Source organism: Tupaia chinensis, unplaced genomic scaffold, assembly GCF_000334495.1.
Source record: "Tupaia chinensis unplaced genomic scaffold, TupChi_1.0 Scaffold000251_1, whole genome shotgun sequence".
In the NCBI taxonomy this organism is placed as follows: domain Eukaryota; kingdom Metazoa; phylum Chordata; class Mammalia; order Scandentia; family Tupaiidae; genus Tupaia; species Tupaia belangeri.
In genome coordinates, this window is record NW_006159731.1 from 2,955,437 (window position 1) to 2,974,199 (window position 18,763).

The 18,763-nt window shown below is 41.1% G+C and overlaps 1 protein-coding gene and 1 pseudogene across 3 annotated transcripts in view; both read left to right on the forward strand.

Moving 5' to 3' along the window:
- Nucleotides 1-12,820, forward strand: part of CDC20B (cell division cycle 20B) — a 65,706-nt gene extending 52,886 nt beyond the window's left edge. The window contains exons 10-12 of one of the 3 annotated variants that reach the window (XM_006149005.2): nucleotides 2,950-3,075; nucleotides 3,691-3,808; nucleotides 12,471-12,820. In XM_006149005.2, the coding sequence (XP_006149067.1) occupies nucleotides 2,950-3,075; nucleotides 3,691-3,808; nucleotides 12,471-12,571 (345 nt within the window). In that variant the 3' untranslated portion in view covers nucleotides 12,572-12,820. The remainder of the gene's footprint in view (nucleotides 1-2,949; nucleotides 3,076-3,690; nucleotides 3,809-12,470) is intronic. The other 2 variants (XM_006149006.2, XM_006149007.2) reach the window with 2 other exon arrangements.
- A 5,609-nt stretch (nucleotides 12,821-18,429) lies between these two features.
- Nucleotides 18,430-18,754, forward strand: LOC102486846 (U6 snRNA-associated Sm-like protein LSm6 pseudogene; annotated as a pseudogene).
- Nucleotides 18,755-18,763: the final 9 nt, after the last annotated feature.

Consider the following 18,763-nt stretch of genomic DNA (forward strand, 5'->3'; position numbering starts at 1 on the left):
ATTAGCAGTGATTCTGTCTTATACATCTGAGATTCGATTTTCTCTATTATCTATATAATCTAGTCTGCTTTTAATACTTTCAAGGGACGTTTTGACTTCCTATATTATAGCCTTCATCTCTAACAGATCCACTTGGTTCCTTTTTATAGAGAGAGAGAGAGCAAGAAAGTGAGAAAGAACCTTCCAAGGCTGAGACTTGAACTGCAGTTGGCCATATGGGAATCCAGCACCTTTAACCACCACACTAACCTGCTGGTCCCTGAACAGACATTTCTTAAAAGAAGAAATACAAATGGACAAAAAGTATGAGGAAAAACTCAACATCACTAATCATCAGGAAAATGCAAATCAAAACCACAATTTTCTCCCTGTTAGAAAGGCTATCATCAAAAAGACAGAAAAATAATGCTGGTGAGAATATAGGGAAAGGTAAACTCTTATACTCTGTTGATGGAGAGGCAAACTAGTGGAGGCATAATGGAAAACAGTTTAGAGACTCCTCAAGAAGCTAGAGATAGAACTGCCTTATGATTCAGTGATCTCACTCCGGGGGATATAGACAAAGGAAATAAATTCAGTTTTCACTCCCATGTGGATTCACAATGGCCAAAATATGGAATCAATCTGCGTGTCCATTAACAGGTGAATGGATGAAGAAAATGTGACACACATACACACAAAATGGAATACTATTCAACTATTAAAGAGAATGAAATCCTACCATTTAAAGAAACATGAATGACCCTGGAGGACATTATGTTAAGTGAATAAGTCAGGTACAGAAAGAGAAATACCATGTATTCTCATTCTTATGTAGAAGCTCAAAAAATCAACTTCATAGAAGTGGCATAGTGGTTACTAGAGGCTGGGAAGTCTAGAAGGGAGAGGAGATAGGGAGATATTTGTTAATGGATACAAATGACAATTCCATAGGAGGAACAAGTTCTAGTGTTCTGTAGCATGGTGGTATGACTATAGTTAACAATAATTTATTGTATATTTCAAGATAGTTAGAGGACAGGATTTTAAATGCTCCCAACACAAAATAATGATAACTATTTCAGGTAGTGAATATGCAAGTCACTGATTTGATCATATCACATTATATTCATAAACTGAAAAGCCATTCTGTATCCCGTAAGTATGTACAATTATTGTCAATTAAAAATAATTTAAAAATAAAATTAGGGTCAGCAAGTGGCATGGTGGTAAAGGCACTGGACTCCTACGTGGCTAACCATGGTTCAAGGTCTGGACCCAGTGGCTTGAGAATCCTGCTGGGTATGTGTACATATGTGCTCAAAATCTGGATAGGAGAATAAAAGAGAAGGGGTTGGGGTGTGGCCATCCTCCCTGGAGTGTGATTTCTCACTTTCTTCTCTGTCTCTCTTTGGCAAGTACGTGCACCCTATAGCAAAAACCTAAACAAAAATTAAAATCACTCTTGTAATCTGTTTTATCATTATTATAATTTCACTAGATATAAAATAACATTTTTAACTTCAAAGTAACTTTCAGCCAGGATGAAAGTAGTACACTCATTGATGATGGTGTCCTAAAAAGTCGTACTTGCTTTGAAAGCTTTATCAATGCTTTTGGACCGTGGAGTTTACCTAAACAATTGTCAGAAACAAAAGATATATAAAATTTATTTGTTATCATTCTTTATAACATTAAACAAACGAAATACACACACACATACATACACACACACAAACTTAAAATTCACTCCTATCCAAAAAAAATACACATCCCAATGCGAACCAAACCAAAATAAAGTAAAATAAACCAATCCAAGTCTAGCATTAGGAGAACAAAATGAATCAGCAGATGACAACATGATTGAATAATATGGTATTTTTAAAAATGATAATTATGTGGTCTGGCCCCCTAGCTCCAAGGTTAAGTGCTATACACAGAAAGCCAGATCTCCCATGGCTGGCTGCATTTAGAGATATCTGCCTCAGTGGCTTGACCACACCAAGTGATGTGCACGTGTACTCTGGATCCCAATGGGAGAGAAGAATGGAGGAAAAAGAATTGCAGCATGACCAGGCCACACTGTGGGTGGGGTGCTTCCTTTTTCTCTGTTTTTCTGGTGAACACATACACCCTCTGGCATAAAAAAAAAAAAAAAAGATAATGATGAAATATATGTTCAAACATGGAGAAGTGTTTATATGCAGATGAAAACAACAGAAAAATAGTATAAACATTATATTTTCTCCTTTATAAAAATATTTTTACATGTAGACAATAATATGCAAAAGTGGGGGAGGCTACCAGGATGATTAATGTAACTACTCAGGTAGATATATAACAGAAATATTTGCTAAAATGCTCTTTAACATTGTTATTCACCATTTCAATGATTACTACAAATGTGTGACACTAAATCCTATTTTTCAGAGCTAACCGTGATAACTTATAAATACACAAGTAAAAGTCAATTTTGTTTTCTGAGCTGTATTAGAATTGAAATACATGAGTTTTTTTTTTTTTTTTTGAGTTACAAGCCATCACATATGGCTCTATTTTCTCTTGTCTGACTACTAGAAACCCAAGGACATAGGTAGGAAAACCAGAGAAAGGCTACATTTTAGAGCCAGATTCTAGGGGCACATATGAGCTACTCCAGCAGCAGACTTTTTGCTCTGTAGGATGTGTTGCATATAGTTTTTCAACCATACCATTGCATAATTATTTTATATTAAATATATCCACAAATCCATAATTTGAGATGGAGTCCTATGAGGTGCCTTCCCTTCTTAAAGTGACTTCTAGTTCCCCAGAAGTAATCTCCAGAGGTACAGTTGTTCCTGCCTTTGGATGGGAGGCCCTGGAGAGCTGCAAAGGGTGCAGCCTTCTGGGACTTCTGATTCACATTTTCTTCGGGAGCTGACCTTCTTCAAGGCTGACCTGCCGGTGCTGTTGTTTGAAACCTTAAAGGCCGTAGATTGGTGTCCCTGGCAGCCTTCAGTCCTTGCCGTTGGAGGAGGAATGAAGGATGGATGCCTGCACATCTTGGATATAAATACTGGGAAGAGCATCCAGACACCAAGCACAAACTCTCAGGTAGATATACATGTCTCCTCTGGAGTTTACCTTTATTCCAGTTGTCTAGAACCTTGTGAAAATAATTTATGGTTGCACATAGAAAGAAAACACATCTCTTCCTTACCTACTGAGTCTATAAGGAATTTCAATTCTCAAGAGTTTCTTTTTCATAAAATCTCTTGATTTGTGAGGCCAGTTTAATTTAATCTGTGTCATCTTCTCTTCCTTTTCTTTCTTTTCTCTTTTCTTTTTTTCTCCTCCTTCTCCTTTTCTTCTTCTTTCTCCTCCTCTTTTCTCTTTTCTTTTTTTCTCCTCCTTCTTCTCCTTCTCTTCTTCTTTCTCCTCTTCCTTCTGTTTCTTCTACATTTCCCTTCTTTCTCACTACTATGAAACCTGAGACTAGTCTTGTAATTCTTGGTTAATGACTACAGTTCCCCTGGGTTTGTTGGTTCATTGCATCCAAGTGTATTTGAAAACTTTTCCAAGAACTAATATAATTCCTTTAACACCTTAACCCCAGGTAACCCTGGAGAATAGGCAGTAGCCAGAACATACTACCTAGAATCAGTTTAGCCGCATTCATAATGTATCAGAGATTGCCATAATTCTGTATTTTTTGGGTCATCACTACAGATTTGTTCCCTAGTCTGGCTACCTAAGACAAAGGAGATTGCAACTGGCCAAGGTGCTCCTAAGAACAATGTGATTCTGTGGACCTGTCCCACTCTGTCCAGGTCAGGTAGCTTTTCTGGTGAGTTAATGGGTGAGTACAATGTCATGTAACTACAGCAAAGTGAGTTGTCATTGGCAGGAAAAGCCCCCAAATAAAAGATTTTGTTCTCTGATTTCTTTTCTTTTTTTTTTTTTTTTTGAGAGGTTTTGCTATAGGGTGCGTGTGCTCACCAGAAAGACAGAGAGAGACAGAGAGACAAAAAGAGAGAAATCACCCCTCAGGGGGGATGGCCATGTTGCAATCCCTTCTCCTCCATTCTCCTCTTGGGATCTTGGGCACACACGCATATGTGCCCAGCCTGAGTTTAAGCCACTGGGTCCAGGACTTGAACTGTAGTCGACTACATGGGAGTCTACCGACATAGCCATTACGCTAACTGCTGGTCCCTTCTTTGATTTTTTGAAGTATCTATTTCATCAAAGGAAAAAGTCCTGTCTGACCCCATCTCAGAGAGTGTGCAGTTGAGTTTCTGAATCTGATCGTTCATCACCTAAAATGGTCTTCTCCTTGCATACATGTATGAGTGATGCAGTGGTGATCTCGGACAGTTTTTGGACCGTGTGCACTGTGGAGTTAGCATCACAGTTATTTTACTTTAAAGAAAACGCAGCAATGCTGTAATGTGTGGAAAGCAAGGAGACCTGACAGGTGAGACCTTGTCGTATATGAAGAGGTTTTCTCTGTTAAGCATTCATCCTTTCAAGGCAGACTGTATTTTTTCTCAACTTCATCCTACAAATGTTTTTTTTTTGAGAGATTTTCACTATAGGGCACATGCGCTCGCCAGACAGAGAGAGACATTAGAGACAGAAAGTGAGAAATCCCCTCCCCAGGGAGATGGTCACGCCACAATCCCTACTCCTCCATTCTCCTCTCGGGATCTTGGGCATGCACGCACACGCGCCCGGCATGAGTTTTAAGCCACCAGGTCCGGGACACGAACCGCGGTCGACTACGTGGGAGTCCAGTGACATAGCCATTACACTAACTGCTGGTTCCCCATCCTACAAATGTTTACTAGGTACTTTTTAAGAGTAAGACCATATGATGCGGGCACCAGCAGGTGGCATGGTAGTTAAAGTGCTGGACTCCCATGTGGCCAACTGTGGTTCAAGTCCTGGACCTAGTGCTTGCTTTCTCACTTTCCCTCTCTCTCTTGTGAGTGCACATGCTCTATAGCAAAATTAAAAATAACAATAAGAGCAACAACAAATAATTAAATAATTCTTCAAAAAACACAAAAAAAGAGACTCCATGATGGGGAAGGAGACTGAGGCCCTGTCGTCAGGGCTCGATATTCCTTGGAGGTGCAATCTGGAATGTTAAAGAGGCTCCAGGTGAGTAGGCAGCCTTCTAGTCAGAGCTGAGGAACAGGAAGACAAAGTGGTTGGTGAATGGAGCACCAGCGTCCAATCTGTTTTAGAGCTCTGGTTATATGTCCTGTCACTTCCTCTCCCCACTCAACCCTGCCTCCTGATCAGTCCCTGGAATCTATTTATTTATTAAGCATCCATTACATGCCAGGCACTTTTGGGGGTGCTGGGGATATGCAGGTAAATAAGAGAGACAATGTTCTTGCCCTCATGGAGCCTACACTTTTGTGGGAGGAGACAGAAAAGAAAAATATGCAACATTAAGTAATAATAATACTATGACTCTTCAGAGATTCTGACAATGTTATTTGGCAGCAAAAAAACAAACAAACAAACAAAACCCCTCATCAGATAGACTTCCTACCTCTATCAGTCAGCCTCAAAATAATCTCTCAGCCTAACAGCTGCAGGATGTTCTTTAGATGTTATACTGTGTGGTCTGGCAAATAAGACTATAGGTAACTCTTGAGAGAGCCACTTTGTTAGATAGCCTAGTGTAAGTGAAGTATGAGTTGATCCTTTCCACATTTTTTTGTTGAATCATCACTTAAATTTTTTTTTTTCCCCCCAGAGGACATGTGTGTTTGTGTATGTGTGTGGGGGGACACTTGGGAGAGAGGGTGTGATCACATCACAATTCTTTTTCTTCTGTTTCTCCTTCCTATCCTATCAGGATCCTGGGCATGCATAAACACAGGTCCAGCCTATTTTCCAAGCTGCCAGGGCTGGGATTTGAATCATGATGGGCCATGTGGGGTCTAGCTCCCTATATATAAGGCTTAACCACTGTACTATGGGAAAGGCCTACACACACACACACACACACACACACACACACACTTTTTCTTTTTTTAAGGAAAAAGTTCTATTCCACCCCACTGCAGAGAGTATGTGGTTGAGTGTTTCTGAATCTAAGTTGTTTATTACCTAAAACTACCAAGTCGTCTCCTGGCATACATGTATGGGTGATGCAGTGGTGATCTTGGGCAGGATCTTTCTATGTCACAATCCTCCTGCCCCAGCCTCTGATGTAGCTGGTAATATAGGTATGTGTCATTGTGCTTCTTGTTTTTCTTTTTTTTTTTTTTTTGAGAGGTTTTTGCTACAGGGTGTGTGTGCTCACCAGAGAGACAGAGAGATAGGGAGACAGCAAGCGAGAAAGCATCCCCCAGGGGGGATGGCCACGTCGCAATCCCTTCTCCTCCATTCTCCTCTCGGAATCTTGGGCACACACGCCCATGCGCCCGGTGTGAGTTTAAGCCACTGGGTCCAGGACTTGAACTGTGGTTGACTAAAGGGGGGTCCAGCGACACAGCCATTACGCTAAGTGCTGGTCCCATTGTGCTTCATTTTTAAAGGTGGGCAGGAAATTGAGCCTGAGTTTTCCATGTGGCCACAGCTTGCTGAGTAGCAGTGTCAACCAGCATGTACAACTGAAGCTGGGCCTCCTTTCCTTATTTTAAATCATAAGGCATAAGATTCCTGGATCTTCCAATCGAATAAATTTTTTTTTAATAGAGATTTTTTGCTAAAAGGGTGCATGCATTTGTTGGAGAGGCAGAGAGAGACAGACAGACAGAAAGGAAAATATCACCCCCTGGGGGGATGGCCATGCTGTAATCCTTTCTCCTCCATCCCGCTCTTGGGATTTTGGGCATGCACACACATGTATCTGGGATGAGTTTTAACTTGCTGCATCCAGAACTTGAACTGTAGTTGACTATGTGGGAGTCCAGCAAGGTAACCATTATGCCCTCTGCTGGTCCCCCCAACATATTTTTAATCAAGCCTTAAAACACTTTTTTTAAAAAAAAATGAAATTTCAGTTCTAGCAGCTAAGTAGGAGCATATTGTAGATACTTGAATTAATTTGATGGCACTTGGAATAAATAATATGCTTAGGAAATGCCAGGTTAAACAAGAATACAGTTTTTCTTTTATTTATTTTTTTAATGCCACAGGGTATGTACACTCAACAGAGAGAAAGAGAGACAGAAAATGAGAAATCGCCCCCCAGGGCGATGGCCACACTGCAATCCCTTTTCCTCTATTCTCTTCTCGGTATTTTGGGCATGCTTGCACATCCACCTGGTATCCAGTCCCTGCTGGATCTGGGACTTGAACCACAGTTGACTATGTGGGAGTTCAGCAACGTAACCATTATGCCATCTGTTCGTCCCACAGTTTTTCCTTCTTAAGTAGCCCTCAAAACTTGGCTATATTATGTGTATTGTGAATCTCCAATAAGAGTATGTTAGTCTATTTTCTGTTGCTGTAACAGAAAGCTTGATATAGTATGGGTTATAAAAAAAAGAAAGAAAGAAAGAAAGGAAGAAAGAAAGAAAGGGAGAGAAGGAAAGAAAGAAAGAAAGAAAGGGAGAGAAGGAAAGAAAGAAAGAAAGAAAGAAAAGAGGTTTATTTAGCTCACAGTTCTAGAGGCTGGGGAGGTGAAGCTTGGGCAGCCACATCTGGTGAGAGCCTCATGCTCTGCTGTAAAATGGTAAGTGGCATTACCTGGTCGCAATGTGTGTGAGAATGGTGAGTGGGCACACACAAAGATTCAGCTTGCTTTTTTGTAACAATCTGCTCTACACCAGCTCATTTTTTCCCATAAGAATGCACCCTCTCTGAGAGATTGGCATGAATCCATTCACAACAGTAGGACCCTCATGACCCAATCACCTCCTATTACTCCTCACCTCCCAATGCTGCCACACTGGGACCATTCCTCAACATGAGCTTTGGGGACAAACCATATTCAAACCATTGAAAAGAGGCTATAGCATTGGGATTTCCCAAACATATCACAGGGCACTGCCATGTGGCATGGTCCTGCTTAAATATTTAATTTCTAATGTGGGTCAAGGACAGGGCTCTTGACATATAGTCTAGTGATTGATATGTGGAATCAGGGCCTTTTAAATTGGGAGTTGTGACCCACTGGATTCTGAATGTAATGAGTCAAGGCCAGTATTTTTTTTTTTTTTTTTGTAAAGAATAGACTGAAAAACCCGGTATTATTTTGTGACCTTTTGTTATAGTTATATACAGGCCCATGCATGGGGTCATTACATACAATGTAGTTTAAAAATTTATTTAATTTATTATTATTTTAAAATTTGCTATAGGGCACATGCACTCACCAGAGCCAGACAGAAAGTAAGAAAGCAAGCCATCAGGTCCGGAACTCGAACCACGGTTGGCCATACGAGAGCCCAGTACCTCAACCACCCCACCACCTGCTGGCTTCCTTATAGTTTTAACTGTGGGTTGTGGTCAAAAAGTTTGGGAAAAAACTATTCTAGATTATGATCGCACCTTTACTAACCCTCATCCTGTTATAATTCCGTTGGGAGGAAATTTCAGTTAGAGAAGCTTCACCCACCTGACTACAGAAGAAAGAGTCTGATTGTTCCCATCTACCAAAGAGCTGCAGTTTCTAAGCTTTAAAATAGGAGTAGGTAACTTCCTAGCTGAGAGGTGAGATCTGGCCCTTCATCTGTCCATAGCACATGTATATGTGAAAGGTCTTTAAAAAGTTAATGGAAAATACATATAAAGAAAAAAACTATGCATGACTTTTGAATGTTTCTGTATCAACATAAATTCATACTTTGATTTTATTTTCCATGAATTTTTTGGAATCCCCTGTGTGTTCTCATCTATGACTATAGCTACATTTAAAAACCCACAAAACTTTCAATGCTTATAGTGACAGTGTTTCTGGAACTTGGAGATGTAAACCCCAAAAGAGGACCTTTGTCTCAGATAAACATGACATTTGTTACTATCTAGTAAGTTAAGATTGTCACTGATGTGAGAGAAGAACTTCAAGAATGCATTGTCTCTGGTCCAAATGTCAGTTTCCTAACAAGGTCTACAAGAAACTATCCCAGTTTTAAGTCAAGGTAGTTCTCAAAGCCTGCTTGAAAAAGATTTAGAATTCTTTACTGGTTATTCCTCTTCCCTCTTTCTCTTCCTCTTCATCTTAATAAAAGAAAGAACACATATTTATCGTCTATTTATTGGGTAGACTTTTCTTTCTTAGGTTTAACTTAAAAGCAGTGTGATGTTCTATATTATCCTTTTAAAACAACTAAATTGAGCTGCTTTTCATTTACATGGCTTTATTTATTTTTTTTTAGAGAGATTTTTGCTATAGAGCACATACCAGAGAAAGAGAGACAGAGACAGACAAGAGAGACAGAAAATGAGAAATCAGCCCCCGGGGGGATGGTCACACTACAGTCCCTTCCCCTCCAGTCTCCTCTTGGGATCTTGGGCACGCACACATGCACATATACCTGGTGTGAGTTTTAAGCCTCTAGGTCTGGGATGTAAACTGTGATCGACTACATGGGAGTCCAGCAATGTAACCATTATACTGTCTACTGGTCCCTACTTGGCTTTGATTAATTAATTTTTATAAAATAATGGACAGTGACTTAGAATAGAAAAAAGATTCTTCACTTTGGTTTGGAGTGTGGTCTCAATGGTTAGAGCATTGAATTGGATTCAAGTTTTGGCTCTGCCATTAGTTAGTTGTTTGGCCTTGGGCAAGAGATTTGATATTCCTAAAAATATAAAATAGGGGGGATGCATTGTATCTATGAATCAAATCTTCTCCATGTATTAACACAACCAGGGCCAACTCCAGGCTCCTTGGGGGCACCTCTCACTGTTGTGTGTGTATATGTGTGTGTATGCACACAGAGGCAGAAAGGGGAGTGTCCAGAGTGAAGTATGCAGATGGAGAGCCCTGAGTACCTAAGATATGTCTCCTTTGTGAGTAGAATAGTGTATACCTACTCCTTTCACCATGTCACCTGCTGGCCCTTCTAACACTCTTTAAAAAATAGTAACCTCACATAGAACTATTGTCACAGAATGTTCTTTGGAAATAATCAATTAGGTAATAGAAGGATGGGCATTGTCTCTAGAATTCCAGAAGTGAGTTTTACGCTTGTTTTTTGGGAGTGATTTTGGGGTCCTTCTTCAATAAGCTCTATCAGTTGATCTGATTAGTCTTTTGAAACCTGGGTCTCAAGGCGATGACTTTTGTGGGAGGGGGTGGTTGGGTGGGTGTTGGTGGATTATAGAAGACAGAACTAACGATGATACAGGGCACAAGTGGTGTGGTAGGCTAAGAAAGTGGTCTCCCAAAAGTGTTCACATCAGATTCTGTGGAACCTATGAATATGACCTTATCTGGAGAAAGAGTCTCTGGAGATGTAATAAGAATCTTGAGATGAGATCATGGTGGATTATCCAGGTGGGCTCTGAATCCAATGACAAGGGTTCTAAGAGACACACAGAGAACAGACACACAGATGAGGAGGCAACATGACCAGAGGCAGAGACCAGGGTGATGTGTCCACAGATCAAGGGCTGCCAGCATCAGCTGGAAACTAGAAAGGGACCAAGCCAAGAATCCCCCAGAGCCTCCCTACCCTGGGAAGCCTTACTGACATCTTCATTTCAGTCTTCCCATCCTGACAAGCACTAGAGAATCATTCTAGAACCTCATGTTTCTAGATTCTAGAATGACTGCCTCCAGACATTTCCTTTTTGAGATCCTTTCCTGTCTTTAGCTCAGTCTCAATACATTGAAGACACAATTTATTCACTTGGAAATTACTTATTAAAGTCACACCATGGGGACTAGTTGGTGGCATAGTGATTAAGCCACTGGACTCCCATGTGACTAGCAGTAGGTTGAGCCCTGGATCCGGTGGCTTGAAACTCCTGCTGGGCACTTGTGTGTGCATGCCCAAAATCCTGAGATAAGAATGGAGGAGAGGGGATTGCAGTGTGGCCATCCCCCATGGATGGTGATTTCTTGCTTTCTGTCTGTCTCTTCAGCAAATTTCTCTCTCAATAGAAAAGAAAAATCACACTATTTGCTAGGCAGCTGTATGCTAAGCACGTATAGTACTCTTTCATTTTTAAGACCTAGTAACCTCACATAGAACTATTGTCACAGAATGTTCTTTGGAAATAATCAATTAGGTAATAGAAGGATGGGCATTGTCTCTAGAATTCCAGAAGTGAGTTTTACGCTTGTTTTTTGGGAGTGATTTTGGGGTCCTTCTTCAATAAGCTCTATCAGTTGATCTGATTAGTCTTTTGAAACCTGGGTCTCAAGGCGATGACTTTTGTGGGAGGGGGTGGTTGGGTGGGTGTTGGTGGATTATAGAAGACAGAACTAACGATGATACAGGGCACAAGTGGTGTGGTAGGCTAAGAAAGTGGTCTCCCAAAAGTGTTCACATCAGATTCTGTGGAACCTATGAATATGACCTTATCTGGAGAAAGAGTCTCTGGAGATGTAATAAGAATCTTGAGATGAGATCATGGTGGATTATCCAGGTGGGCTCTGAATCCAATGACAAGGGTTCTAAGAGACACACAGAGAACAGACACACAGATGAGGAGGCAACATGACCAGAGGCAGAGACCAGGGTGATGTGTCCACAGATCAAGGGCTGCCAGCATCAGCTGGAAACTAGAAAGGGACCAAGCCAAGAATCCCCCAGAGCCTCCCTACCCTGGGAAGCCTTACTGACATCTTCATTTCAGTCTTCCCATCCTGACAAGCACTAGAGAATCATTCTAGAACCTCATGTTTCTAGATTCTAGAATGACTGCCTCCAGACATTTCCTTTTTGAGATCCTTTCCTGTCTTTAGCTCAGTCTCAATACATTGAAGACACAATTTATTCACTTGGAAATTACTTATTAAAGTCACACCATGGGGACTAGTTGGTGGCATAGTGATTAAGCCACTGGACTCCCATGTGACTAGCAGTAGGTTGAGCCCTGGATCCGGTGGCTTGAAACTCCTGCTGGGCACTTGTGTGTGCATGCCCAAAATCCTGAGATAAGAATGGAGGAGAGGGGATTGCAGTGTGGCCATCCCCCATGGATGGTGATTTCTTGCTTTCTGTCTGTCTCTTCAGCAAATTTCTCTCTCAATAGAAAAGAAAAATCACACTATTTGCTAGGCAGCTGTATGCTAAGCACGTATAGTACTTCCATAGTGTTTTAAGTTGCCTGCTTTGTGGCAGTTTGTTATGGTAGCCACAGGATACGGCCGAGGGCGAGGAGTGAAGCAGACTCTCAGCCCCTCACGAGTTGGCCCACGTGAGTCCTGACAGGTGTCTGCCCATCACAGCTCAGCAGGAGCCAGCACTGATCCCTGGGGGTGAGGAGCCCTATGTGTGGCCCCACCCTGGGTGGCCCATGGCCCTCTGCAACAGCCTCAAATCCAGCAGTGGGATACAAACTGTCTTTCCTTCTTTCCCCAGGCCACAGAGGCAGAGTGCTGCACCTGGCTTTGAGTCCAGACCAGACCCGGGTGTTTTCAGCGGCGGCAGATGGGACAGCTTCTGTATGGAAATGCGGCTAGCCACCCACCCAGTCCCTCCAGGCTGCAGCTTTCTCATTTCTAAGAGTGGACACAGTGACACTGGCCTCGTCTCTAGGGGTTATTATGTGTATCAGGCGAGAGGCAGTATTCTCCGATGCAAATGCGCAATCTCCAGACCTTCCTCGGTCACTTTGCTTGTGTTCTCCCATGGCATTTCCCAGAAATGGCCTTGACTTTCTTCACTCTCTGCTTTCCTCTTTCTTACTCTTCCTCCCTCGCCTCTTTTTCCTCCCCTTTTTCTTTTTAGAAATTTATTTTTTATTGCTTTAGGCAGAATAATATCGATAGCAAGGATTTTAAAAAGTTTCTTTATGTTTTGCTATAGGATGTGCATGCTCGTCGGGTGGGGGTGGGGTGGAGAAAGTGACAGATCATTCTCCAGGGCTCTGGCCACACCACAGTCCCTTCTTTATTTTCCTCTCAGGAGTTTGGCCATGCAAGTGCATGCGCCCTGTGTGTTTCTCAAGCCATCGCATCTAAGACTTGAACTTGCTGGTGGCCATGTTGGATCCAGCCACCTTAACTACCATGCTACTGGCTGGGCTGGTAGGCAGGTTTTTTTTTTTTTTTTGAAAATATGTCATTTGGTTTTTAATTATCTTAAACCTTATGATGGTGTAATTTACAAATCTATGCTGATGAAATAGCTTCTCTACTTTAATCCTTTGAATAAATTGGCAAAGACACCATTACCAATCACATATATAAAGTAGTTCTTTAGTTTCTATGTGGTTTTGAACAGTTGTCTAACAATCCTGAAACGTAACTTAATCTGACTTAGATAATAGAATTCAAAGGTAAAATTTACTTGCTACTAAATCTCGTCACACTGACTTTCAAAAGCATCTGACCTTACAAATCATTTATAAATATGTAAAGTGTTATATATTCTTTATTTGATAGTATACACAAACCACACTAAAGTGTCTTTCAATAAGTAAAAGGCAGTGTTTCTTTTTGATATAGGGAATTCTAATTGGATTGGCAGAGTTATGACCAAATATATAAAGTAGACATCACTACCTTATCTTCGGCCCTTGCCTTTAGTAGGTTAACGGGCACAAATTCACACACAGTTGAGTCTGCTTGGTTTTGAGAAGTGAGGGGATTTTACCAGCATGTATATAGTTATATAACGAGTTACATATAAGCCTAAATTAAAAAAAAAACTCCAGTGAGTTTTGAGATGGTATTCATCATCTCATTAATCACTAATGAATTATCAATTGTATCTTTAGAAAGGGCAAATAGTGATAGCACTTACTGAACTGAAATTACTATCAAAATTTTAAAAACCCATAATATTCATTTAACCATAAGCCAGTCTTACATAAATTGAAACTGTCCAACAAAAATATCCTGTCAGCCATTCATGATCTGAGTTCTGGTGGAGGAGATCAATTGACATATGGCACACATAAAAAAGGTGAGGCATTTCTGTTTTGTCATAAATAAGGCAGTGGCCACTTATTACTCATTAGTAGCTTTTTTTTAAAGAATTATTTTATTTAGCTTTATTTATTTATTTATTTTAATTTGACTAAAGAGGAACAGAAAGAGAGAGAGGGAGAGAGAAAGCAAGCTGCCATGTCCAGGATTTGAACCGTGGTTGACCACGTGGGAGTCCAGCAGTCTTAACCACCATGCCACCTGCCAGCCCCTCATTAATAGCTTTTTTAAAAAAATAATGATTTATTAATTCCATTTGTTATTATTACTTTGTAAATTTGACCAGAGAGAGCCAGAGAGAGCGAGAGAAAGGGTAAGTGAGAAAGCAAGCCACCAGGTCTGGGACTCAAACTGCAGTTGGCCATGTGAGAGTCCAGCACCTAAACCATGATGCCACCAGCCAGCCCCCATTAGTAGCTTTTTAAAGATAAGCTGTCAACTCTGCTCTTTCCAACTTTTTAAAAATGCCAGCGAAGATCATTTTTGTCCCAGGGATGTCTTTCTTGGGAGTCTCCAAATATTCTAGCTGTGTGTCCTCTCCCAGGAGATGCCTTTGTTCTCGTTGGCATCTGTGTAAGAGAATCCAGGGGCCTGACCTGTCTCCTGCTCAAACAGAACATGGAGATGTGGGCCAGTCTTGTGCTTGCCTCCCTTTTCCACGGTGTGGCACTGGGCACACTTCTGAACAAAGATCTTCTTGCCTTTCTCAACATCACCCATTTTTAATTCTCTCTTTTGTTGCTTGGGATATAGAGTTCCTGCTCAGAAGCCAGACATTCCACTCTTGATACCAAGGACTCCTAAACACTTTTTTGCCATCTGACTTTTCTCCCTAACTCCAACCTCATGTTTCAGACTGCCTCTGGATATTTCCCTTTTGAAATCCCTTCCTATTTTTAACCCAATATTAATACATTGAAAACACAACCCATTCACTTGGAAAATACTTATTAGAATTGTACTGTATGCCAGGCAGTTGTGTGTTAAGAATGCATATTATTGCCTCTCAAACTTAGCTCCTCTGGGGGCCAGCAGTGGTGGCTCAGTGGTAACACAATGCTGTTCCATGCTGGACCCACATGGAAAGATCCTGGGTTTGCATCTGGAGGTCTCCCTGAATCTTCCAGGTGTGTACTATCCGTGATCTAGGCTGGGTGAAGCTGGGGATGGTTCACGGCATGAGGACCTTGTTCAGGGCATCTCTTTCTCACTCTCTGTACCTCTCTTACACATAGAAGAAATAAAATAAAATAAACAACAAAAACTTTTTTTTCTTTTTGAAATAATTATTTTCTTTTATTTATTTATTTATTTATTTATTTATTTATTTATTTATTTAAATTTGGCCAGAGGGGAACAGAGAGGGAGAGAAAGTGAGAAAGCAAGCTATCAGGTCTAGGACTCAAACCATGATCAGCCATGTGGGAGTCCGGAGCCCTTAACCACCACACCACCTGCTAGCCCCTCAAAAACAAACTTTCATCCCTGTTCTCTCTTGTTTTGCTCCATTATATCTTAAATACTTATGGCCAATCTGTGGTAATTGCCTTCTAGCTGGTTCTTCTGTCTATAGTCGTCTTGGGTCTCTGTACAACTGCCGGGTAGAACTTCTAAAAGCACCATGCAGACAGATCAGCCCCTTGACCATAAACTCTCAGTGACTCCCTGCTGCTGTTCTCCCTTGGCCTCAACCTTTGGAGTCCTGAGCCCAGGACCTGAATGAAGTTCAGGGACTTGTTCTTGCCTTGGCTCTGCTATAAACAGACTGTGTAACCTTGTGCTGAAACATCTGCAAGAATAGGAATTTGGATCTGATCACCACTAAGATTCCTTCCATCTTGAGCAGTTCACTGTCCTGTCTTACTAATGTTAATTCCTGTTCCTCTCTAAGTTAACCTTTGGGGCTAAGTCTTGTGATTTCTTGTCTTGGTACATTTGTTAGTGCTGTTCTTCTAATCTAGAATTCTAGCTCTTCTCTTTCTTTTCTTACACACCTGCCTAAGTCCTAATCTCTGCAGGAAGTACTTTTTTTTTCTTAGAATTATTTATTTGGTTTTATTTATCATTATTATCATTATTTTAAACTTGCTACAGGGCACATGTAGTCACCAGAGAAAAACAGAGAGAGAGAGAGAGAGAGAGAGAGAGAGAGAGAGAGGGAGAGAAAGGGAGAAAGGGAGAAAGGGAGAAAACAAGTTTCAGGACTCCAACTGAGGTTGGCCATGTGTGAGTCTAGCTCTCCAACAACCACGCCATCTGCTGGCCCCTCCAGGAAGAGCTTTGAAATGATGTTACTTGGGTGTGACTTCTTGGCATTAGTCTATATCACTTATTTGATAATAATATACTACTGTGGTTATTAAAAAAAAATTTTTTTTATGGGAGAGATTTTTGCTCTAGGACACATGCACTTGCCAAAGAGACAGAGACAGAAAGGGAGAAATTCCCCACCATGGGGGATGGCCATGCCACAGTCCCTTCTCCTCTATTCCCCTCTTAGGATCTTGGGCACACACACACACACACACACACACACACATACATCCAAAGTGAGTTCTAAGCTGTTGGATCTGGGACTTGAACCATGGTCGACTATGTGGGAGTCCAGTGATGTAACCACTAATCTATCTACTATTTCCACTATTGTAGTTATTTAAAAAAAATCTCTTGCTACTATGGTTTTAGTTTTAATATGCTTAGTTGTTCCCTAGATGATTCAACCAAGAAGTTGAGGAAGCATACTTTTTTAATTTTTATTTTTTTGGTACTTCTTAGAATGCTATGCAGATAGCAAAATACTGGTTGAATATTGAACAAATGTATGTTTTCGCCATTACTGTTTTGCTCATACTCACTCCTTTATCCCCTCCCCCTGACATATGCATAAAACAAAATAAAAACTTCAATCATTAAAAAGTGGAATGGGAGGACCAGCAGATGGCATAATGGTTACGTTGCTGGGCTCCCATGTAGTTGACTGGGGTTCAAGTCTCAGACCTGGGGGCTTAAAACTCATACCAGGTGTGTGTGTGTACGTGCCCAAAATTTTGAGAGAACAGAAGAGAAGGGATTGCAGCATGGCTATCCCCCTCGGGAGTTGTTTCTTGCTCTCTGTCTCTCTCTTTCTCTGTCTTTCTGTCTCTCTGTCTGGTGAGCGCATGCACCCTATAGAAAAAAATAATCTGTTTAAATAAAAAAGTGGAACAAGGCCTAGTGTAGTGGTCCAGTGTAATGTGTTGCTCAGGTGAAGCTAGCTCCATATGGAGGGTGTGGGTTTGGTTCCCTGTTGACTCTATGTGCTGGGTACATGCCCAGGGTTCTGGCTGTTTGTGAATGCTGAAAGGAATTTAAGCATGGAACCCTGTTGAGGTTCTTATTTTTCTCTTCCTCACTCATGAAAGAAATAAATAAATCAAATACAAACAAACAAACAAAAAATGGAATAGTACTGGGGGGCGGCGACAGGTGGCATGGTGGTTAAGGGTGTTGGACTCCCACACGGCTGACTGTGGTTCGAGTCCTGGACTTGGTGGCTTGCTTTCTCATTCTGTCTCTCTCACTCTCTGTTCCTCTCTGGTCAAATTAAAATAAATAAATAAATAAATAAATAAATAAGCAAATAAATAAATAAAGTTAAATAAAATAATTAAAAAATTTTTATTATAAAATGAAATAGCAGATACAAGAAGAGTTAAGACACTCTTGCCAAATGAGTGCTAATTTGTTAATATATTATTTTCTTCTCTCTGTTTTCTTAACTTATAAGATTTGCTTGGTAGTGCTAGTAACTCTTGCCTTAGAAAGTTCTAGGCCACAAAGAACTAACAATGTGATTGTTTTCTGCATACACATTCGTCTATGTTTTAATTGTCAGAGGGTGTGTGCACTCTCCAGAGATGAACAGGTAGAGGAGAAAGAAAGGGTGTGGTCACACCACAATCCTTTCTCTTTCATTTCCCCATCCTGGTAGGATTTTGGGCACATACACACATGTATCCAGATTGTTTTTCAAGCTGCTGGGGCCAGGATTCAAGCTATGGTTGGCCATAAGTGATCTGGCTCCTTTAACTACTAGAGTATGGAGTTAACTCACATACTCTTCTTTCAACTAATTTTATTAATTAATTAATTAATTAATTATTATTATTTTAATTGCTATAGGGCACTACAACAAATAGAGAAAATGAGAAAGCAACCCACCAGGTCTGGGTCTCAAACCACAGTCCACCATGTGGGAGTGCAGTGCCTTAACCAACATGCCACCCACTGGCCCCTAAACTAATGGTTTTATAAAAACAACCAAAAAAGAGGGGCTTGTGTGGCACTGGGATTGCGGGTTCTTTATCCTGGCCTTGAGATGAGGAAGCTGGGCCATGAGAGGTGAAAGGATGAGTTGTCCAAGTTGCACAGGTAATTAAGTAGCAGAGCTGGGATTAGAACTCAGGTTTCTTGCCTCCCAAGATCGTTACAGTGAGTTTGCAGAAGCAAACCCCTGGTGACTTCTTGAAGCAAATCATTGGGCAGCCAGTTGTGGTAAAATTAAATTCTGGAGGGGATTATCAAGTGGTCCTGGCTGGTTTGGATGGCTGCATGAACATAGCCCTGGAGCAGACAGAAGAGTATGTGAACGGGCAGCTGAAGGGTAAGTACAGGAACGTGTTCAGACATGGAAACAATGCATCGTACATAAGTACACAGAAGAGGAGGATGTGAAGACGGAGA